This window comes from Ranitomeya variabilis, chromosome 5, assembly GCF_051348905.1.
Source record: "Ranitomeya variabilis isolate aRanVar5 chromosome 5, aRanVar5.hap1, whole genome shotgun sequence".
NCBI lineage: Eukaryota > Metazoa > Chordata > Amphibia > Anura > Dendrobatidae > Ranitomeya > Ranitomeya variabilis.
In genome coordinates this window covers 26,186,599-26,195,163 of record NC_135236.1, presented here as the reverse complement: position 1 = coordinate 26,195,163, position 8,565 = coordinate 26,186,599, and the positions used below count along the sequence as shown (strand labels likewise).

Below are 8,565 nucleotides of genomic sequence, written 5' to 3'. Positions count from 1 at the left end.
CACACTGACTGATCAGGCATAGGGCGGCGCGCACACTATATGCGTCATCGCGCCCTCTGACCTGCACAGTCAGTGCGGAGAGATGCTGGGAACATGGAGCGGCGCCCGGTGTGTGGAACGCGGAGAGGTGCATATGTAATACTTACTTGCTCCCGGCGTCCCGCTTCTTCTCCCGGACAGCTGGTCTTCGGTGTCGCAGCCTCTTCCTCTGTCAGTGGTCACCGTTACCGCTGATTAGAGAAATGAATAGGCGGCTCCGCCCCTATGGGAGTGGAGTCCATATTCATTTCTCTAATGAGCGGTCCCACGTGACCGCTGAACAGGGGAAGAGCTGCGGCACCCGGAGACCGTGGGATGGGCAGGGGGAGCGCCAGGAGCCCCGGAAGCAGGTAAGTATGCCTCAGCGCCCTCTCCCCCTCACCCGCCGATCGTGACTCGAGTATAAGCCGAGAGGGGCACTTTCAGCCCAAAAATTTGGACTGAAAATCTCGGCTTATACTCGAGTATATACGGTATTTAGTTATATACTAGACTGTGGCCCGATTCTATTGCATCGGGTATTCTAGAATATGCATGTCCCCGTAGTATATGGACAATGATGATTCCAGAATTCACGGCATACTGTGCCCGTCGCTGATTGGTCGAGGCAACCTTTATGACATCATCGTCGCCATGGCAACCATTATGACATCTACGTCGATACTGTGCCCGTCGCTGATTGGTCGAGGTGAATTCGCGGCAGACTGTGCGGCCTCGACCAATCAGAGGCACGGGATTTCCAGGACAGACAGACACACAGACAGAAAAACCCTTAGACAATTATATATATAGATAAATGATGTGTGATGTGAATCAGACACAAGTCACTCAGATACGTCTTCTTGGATTCCAAACTCTATTCAAATACAAACCTCTTCTATTCTTTCTGCTTACCCTGAGTTACATATGTATACTGGGAGGGAATCTTCTCATTATCCTTCTAGTGACCATCATTGACCACCTCAAAACTCCAATGTTTTTCTTCCTGAAGCATTTATCCATAGCAGATGTTTTATTGACAACCAACGTTATCCCCATGATGTTAGGCATTATGCTTGTTGAGGAAGGAGTTTTGTCCCTTTGGGGTTGTATGACACAGCTTTATTTCTTTGGTATATTTTGCTCTGTTCAATGTTTCCTCATTGCCATTATGTCTTATGATCGATATTTGGCCATTTGTCATCCGTTACGGTATTCCTCACTAATAAGTCCAGATCTTTGCCTTCGACTTGTTATCGGAGCCTGGTTTTTGGTCATTGTGCTCAGTTCAAGTGAGTTATTTGTTATTATTCAGTTTAACTTCTGTGGCTTGAATTACATGGACCATTTCTTTTGTGACCTTGGTCCCTTAATGGAATTGGCCACTTCAGATATTTCCAATGTAATGCTGCAAGACTTTGTTTATGGCATCTTTATGCTTTTTTTTCCATTTGTTTTTATCATTCTTACCTACTTTTGCATTTTCTATACGATCCTTAAAATTTCTCATGGTAGAAGAAAAGCCTTCTCCACATGTAGCTCCCACCTGACCACAGTATGTGCCTATTACGGCACCCTAATCGTAGTCTACATGATTCCATCTGATGAGAGCTCATCCAATATCAATAAATACAGATCCCTGTTGTATTTAGTGGTGACTCTATTGATGAATCCCATTATCTACAGTCTGAGGAACAATGAGATTAGGAGAGCTATGCAAAAGATGAGATACATTTTTTAAACACATTGAGTTTAAATGTTCAGCTCTATAGTAATATGTGAAGGTCTTATTCAAGTATGAATCAAATCATTAACCAAAGCATTGTTTTCAATCCATTAGCCGTTGTATTGCAACTAGAGGTAAGTAAATTAATTAAAGGCAAAATAAATTTTCAGCAAATTTCACATAAAAATGGATTGGTCGGAATCTATTATTTTTCTGATTTGATTCCTTTGAATTCAGCAAAATGTCTTCTGGCTGATCAACATTTTAATGTTTTGACGACGTAAAAATAATAAAATATTATGCAAACTTCAGCCACCACATAACTACTGATTCTGCACTAGGATGTGGACAGTTATCAAAACTTAGGTAATTAATATTAATGGCCTTCAGGCACCTTTATTTCACATATAATAAAGTTTGGAATCTTATTTCCAGGCCTTTTTTTTTCCTATTTTTTAGGAATGGAGGTTGCCGATTACATCGGTAAGGTCCAGGGGCCGCCGGACGGGTGAGTATATCCATATTTTTTATTTTAATTCTTTATTTTTTACATGAATATGGATCCCAGGGCCTGAAGGAGAGTCTCCTCTACTCCAGACCCTGGGAACCATACACTGGGAACTTCCGATTCCGATTTCCGATATCACAAAAATATCGGAACTTGCGGTATCGGAATGCTCAACACTAGCAATATCACATAAAATGCATCTGCAAATAAACACACAAAGAATGCAATATCCAAATGAATATTATATTGAATGAACAGATCTCTACAAAAGATTAATAGGGCAATTTCCTCTGTTAACCCTAGAACGCATACCCATAGAAATCTACACATTCACGAATCTGGGGCCTTTTAGGCCTGTTTACAATTATCATGGAAAAACTCAAATAAAAATACTTTTCAAAGTTTATTGCAAAGTAAGGATGCATTCCCACTAGCGCAGGGGTCCGCCAGGACGGGATTCCGTAATGGATCTGACCTCCTGGTGACCCCAGCTAAGGCTGGCGGACGCATACCTGGGGCCTCGCAGGCCTGCCTGGTTACTTGTTTTCTATTTTCTGTAAAATTACTTTAGTTAGAATTTTGAAACTCTAGGTATTCCTCAGGAATATAGTTGTTAGTAATTTCCAGTTGTTCATATATTTTTATGTTATAGGCATTTCGGTATAACATCCTTTTTTTGGGACTACCCCATATTCACGCACCTGGGGCCTTTTAGGTCTGTGTGCAAATAACACAGAATAACTCAAATAAAAATACTTTTTACAAAATTTATTTTACAATTGCAAGGTAAGGATGCATTCCAACTAGCACTGGGGTCCGACCGGAGGGGATCCGTAATGGATCTGACCTCCTGGTGACCCCAGCTAAGGCTGGCGGAATCCCGTCATTCCGGCAGCCTTAGCTGGAGTTACCAGGAGGTCAGATCCATTATGGATCCCCTTCTGGCGAACCCCAGCGCTACTGGGAACACAGCCTAAGATGTGTATATTTCAAAACATAATTATGTGCATAAAACGACAAAAAAGTAAGTAAACAGGCACGCCAAATATAGGCATTCTATATGCAATTTTTTTATGAAAACATTTTTTGGTTGTAGCAAACTTGGTGCAGGAATATTTATTTGTAACTTTACATATTCCCCCGACAATTCTTGCATATTATTTTTTCGGCTGAATGTTCAATGCATACATTTTGTCCGCAAGTAGAACAGAAACGCTCCGATTTTCTTTACTTCTTTGCTGGACAAAAGTCGCAGCGCTGTCATGCAGAATCCACCCTCTTCCCAGCAATAGCAGAGTCATAAAAGTTCTTCCCCAGCAACAATACAGACAAAAAGACTGAGTATCACATGTAAACCTTGTACAGGCCTAAAAGGCCCCAGGTGCGTGAATATGGTGTAGTCCCAAAAAAGGTTGTTATACCGAAATGTCTGTAACATAAAAATATATGAATAGCTGGAAATTACTAACAACTATATACTTGAGGATTACCTAGATTTTCAAAATTCTAACTAAAGTACTTTTACAGAAAATAGAAAACAAGTAACCTGGCAGGCCTGCGAGGCCCCAGGTATGCGTTCTAGGGTTAACTCTGTCAGTACCCTAGGATGTAATTCATCTGGACCAGGAGATGTAAATTCAAGTAAATTAGCTAAATGTTCCCCTGCCATCACTCTATTTATGGATTGTGTGCATTATTTTATCCATGGCACCGTGAAGATCAGTTGATGTTGCAATTGTTTTCTTAGCGAACACACCTACAAAATAGGAATTTACGAGTTTGGCCTTCTCCACATCACTTTTGACCACTTCACCCTCTTCATCCTGTAAAACTCCTATAGAATGTTCGACTTTTCTTTTGATTATGACATACCTTCATTTTTCATTGCTTTTGGTCTCAATTTCAAACCTCACTTCTTTACTGACTTTAGCATTTCTAACGCTTGCTTCCCTGTGAACAGCATTATATTCTTCATTAGATATGCCACTTTTTCATTTGATAGAAATTTCTTCTTTCCTTTTAAGCAAGTTTTTTAGTTTGTGTATTCATCCATCCTGGTCTCTATAAATACTTCCATGGCTCCATCTTGTGATCTCAGGTTCTGACAGGTCTGAGGTCAGAAACTACATCACAAGTTCTCAATGAAAATCTACGAGAATCAGCCAATGCCATGAAGAACGACCACGGAGAACAATCTTAAGCACAAGAAAAACAAGGCGTTCTGAAAGTGATGATATGGCCCCAACCAATCTCTGATCTCAACATAATCATCCTGTTTGTGTGAGATTGTTTAAAAAGACAGAATAATGTGTGCAAACCTGTAGTGAATCCACAGAAGATCTGCAGATACTTCTCCAAGATGCTTGGAACAACCTCCCAGCCAACTTCCTTCAAGAAATATGTGTAAATGTCGCTAGAAGGATTAATGCTTTGATCATGTATGGAAGGCAAAGTTTGATAACATCAAAAATTAGAAACAGCTGTGGTATAATCCCCAGAAAAATTCAGTAAATGTATATACAGGATTAAAATATAACTTTTACTGGATATATTAAAAATATTACACAAAAACAAAAAATATATTTTGCTAAAACAGACAAACAAACAAAGCGTTGGTGGCGCTCTAGAACAGGTGCCTAATTAACACCTCTAGGTATTCACTTGCTAACCACCTCAATACAACAAATATTGCTGAGACTATTCAAATTCAACAAAGAACCACAACTCAGCCAATACAGTGTATATATAAGCACTAATATGTATTCCCAAAATTACCGACACTCTGCAGAGTTATTGGCCCCAGAGATATTCAAAGAAAACTCCGTTATGGGAATTTAGATTTGGGATAGTGCCATGGATACTTTATTCTAGCATCTATCAGCAGCCAGCTCGCAGACTGATTTCACTGCATGACATATAACCGTATCCAATATCATGGCTGGTATAGTAATACAGAACGGTCTCACCCGGAGCTGTTCACATCAGATTATTTCAGCTCTATTCATGGCCGTGGACCTCTTCCCCTCCTTTCCCGACGCGTTTCGATATTTTCTCATCAGGGGATAGCGTTGGGGGTCCTCACACACAGCGTCCAGCCGACGCTTACCGTACACGTGCGCAGGTAAGTTTGCCCTTTTTAAAGTCGCGTGCTGTATGTCCACATCCAGTCAGAGTGCTCTGCTGATCATGTGACCGGAAGTGAGATCATACGGACAGATGAGCTGACCCACGCTTCAGGCAGCTGAGAGTCCTAGTTACCATGGAGCGCAGAGGGGATTTTGTGTTATACCGTTAATGCCAGCCACTATGGGTCTCCCCTTCAGGGGATTAATCCCCTTGTGGACTTTTGGCAAACAGTAGAACGTGGCCATTACAGGATGTAGTGGGGTTAAAAAATCTTTTTCATTTTTATCAATCACCCCCAGTTCGAACCCTTCATTCACCATGGCACACAGATCGTTCATAATAACACTACTGGGATCATGAGAGAGGATTTCATACCCATTGATGTCTCCAAGTAAGCTCATACACAATGACTTATACTTAGTTGTATCTAGCACAACCACTAGGGTTGAGCGAAACGGGTCGACCATTTTCAGAAGTCGCCGACTTTTGGCAAAGTCGGGTTTCATGAAACCCGACCCGACCCCTGTGTGGGGTCGGCCATGAGGTCGGCGATCTTCTGAATCTGGTATCGGGATTCCGATACCGAGTTCCGATATGTTTGCGATATCGGAAATCGGTATCAGAATCCACATTTAAGTGTAAAATAAAGAATTAAAATAAAAAATATTGATATACTCACCTCTCCGACGCAGCCTGGACATCGCCGCTGGTAACCGGCATCTTCCGTTCCTAAAAATGGCGCTTGAAAGACCTTTCGAATGCTTCACAGCTAGTGATTGGTCGCGGCGGCCCACGTGACCGCTGAGCGACCAATCACAAGCCGGTGACGTATTCTCAGGTCCTGTTCTGGTTCTCAGTTACATGAGAATTACGTCACGGCTTGTGATTGGTCGCTGAGCGGTCACGTGGGCCGCAGCGACCAATCACAAAGCCGTGACGTCATCGGAAGGTCCTTCACGCGTTCATTCTTAAGAAGGAAGGCTGCCGGAAAGAAGCCGAGGGTGAGTATATTCCTATTAGGTATATACTCACCCTCGTACGCGCCCTGCTTCTTTCCGGCAGCCTTCCTTCTTAAGAATGAACGCGTGAAGGACCTTCCGATGACGTCACGGCTTTGTGATTGGTCGCAGCGGCCCACGTGACCGCTCAGCGTCCAATCACAAGCCGTGACGTTATTCTCATGTACCTGAGAACCAGAACAGGACCTGAGAATTACGTCACCCGCTTGTGATTGGTTGCTCAGCGGTCACGTGGGCCGCTGCGACCAATCACAAGCCGTGAAGCATTCGAAAGGTCTTTCAAGTGCCATTTTTAGGAACGGAAGATGCCGGTTACTACCAGGGCGCTTCAGAGGGTGAATATATTAATTTTTTTATTTTAATTCTTTATTTTATACGTAAATATGGATCCCAGGGCCTGAAGGAGGGTTTCCTCTCCTTCAGACCCTGGGAACCATAGTATCCCATTGCACTGCATTGGGTTTCGCGTTTCGGCCGACCCCGACCCCAACTTTTTTATAGGATCGGCCGATTTCACTCGACCCGACTTTTGTGAAAGTCGGGTTTCGTGAAACCCGACCCGATCCTATAAAAATAAAAGTCGCTCAACCCTAACAACCACATTTCCCCCTTTATCAGAGGGCTTGATTGTTATACTCTGATCACTCTCGAGATTCTTAAGACTATTCATTTCTTCCTTGGATAGATTATACTTCCACCTATTGATTGTTTTAGGTATCCTCAATAGTTCCTCTGTCACCAAATTTACAAAGACGACAATTGAGCTGACATCCGCTGCTACTGGAGGCATCTTTTTACTTTTGTTCTTAAAGTCAGTGAAGGGACCGTCCCCCCTCAAGTTAGGGTCAACGTCACTTAGATGGAACAAAAAACGTACGTCAGATAACATATCATCAGAGATACCCAACTCAGTTGATACTCTTTTTTCTTCCCTAACAAAATGTTTCCTCCATTTCAATTTACGTGCAAAGAGGTGAATATCTTTGATAGTTTCAAAGCAGTTGTAGTCCGTAGAAGGGACAAATGAAAGTCCCTTACTTAAAACACACATCTCGGCATTTGTTAATTTTCGTGAGGATAGGTTTAGGACTTGGGGCTCTATGGGGGCGTTGTGCTGATTTTGTCGATTTCTCAGCGGGTAACTTAATTCTAAAAAATCCCTTTGTGGTGACTTTTTTCCAACCCCCCCTAGCGCCTCCTCATCCCCCTCTTCCCCTTCCTCTCCCTCTCGGACGTTTGGATGTTGTATCAGAGTCTGAAAAATCTGCCTCCGAGGAGGAGATATCAGTTTCTAGGCCTTTGGGATTTCGATTAACCGCCACGGAGTAGGCTTTATTCTCCTTGAACTCCAAGAGATCTCTGTTATATAGTTTGTTTGTTTTCTTTTCAGATGAAACTGAAATCTTTCCAAACTATTTTGTAAACCCGTTTCCTTGACTGAAAAGTCAGGTTCACTGGAAAATTTCTTTGTAATTTTAATATGCTCTTTCAGTGTGTCATTCAATTTATTCAGAGTGTCTCTTTCCTCCTCTAACAATAGTCTCATCAATCTGATGGAGCTCTCAGTGGCCTCTTTTTCCCACTTGACTATCAGACCCGGACTCTTATACCTAAATCCCGGAGTTAGGGATGTTCTCAAATGCCGAGGGACTATTCCTGCCTTTATATAACTATCCAGGCTTTGAACCTCCCACCATGAAGTGATCTGGCTTTTGTAGGTTTTTTCTAATTCTCTGAATGCTGCGTTATATGACGGGGTGTACCTTTTCTGCACAAATGCCCTATCTGAAAAAACATCCCTGGCCTCCGTAATCCAAGTGTTTGTGTCTATTCCTGTTGATAGGAAACCTGCCATACTATAAAAAAACTAGAAACAGCTGTGGTATAATCCCCAGAAAGGCATTTCCTATGTTCTTCTGAGACTATAAAAAACATGAACATCTGGAAGATTTCGCCTTTACATCAGAAGAGCCGTTGGCGAAGATCTCATTTCACCGATGAAAATATCCCACAATTCTATTGAGCCTCCTCTAATAATGAAAACCATCGCTAAGTATAATATATCACTTGTTTTTAGTGGCCAGTATTCCCCGACTTTATACCTGAACTTGAATAAATACTCATAATTTTTAGGAGAAAAGAATTCTTGGATTTTTATTGATATATAA

At 42.1% G+C, this 8,565-nt stretch overlaps 1 protein-coding gene across 1 annotated transcript; it reads left to right on the top strand.

Moving 5' to 3' along the window:
• The first annotated feature begins 838 nt into the window (after positions 1 to 838).
• LOC143774749 (olfactory receptor 5P64-like) lies at positions 839 to 1,759 on the top strand. Its single transcript, XM_077262512.1, has one exon. The coding sequence runs from the start codon at positions 839 to 841 to the stop codon at positions 1,757 to 1,759; it is 921 nt and encodes a 306-aa protein (XP_077118627.1).
• The last annotated feature ends 6,806 nt before the right edge of the window (positions 1,760 to 8,565 follow it).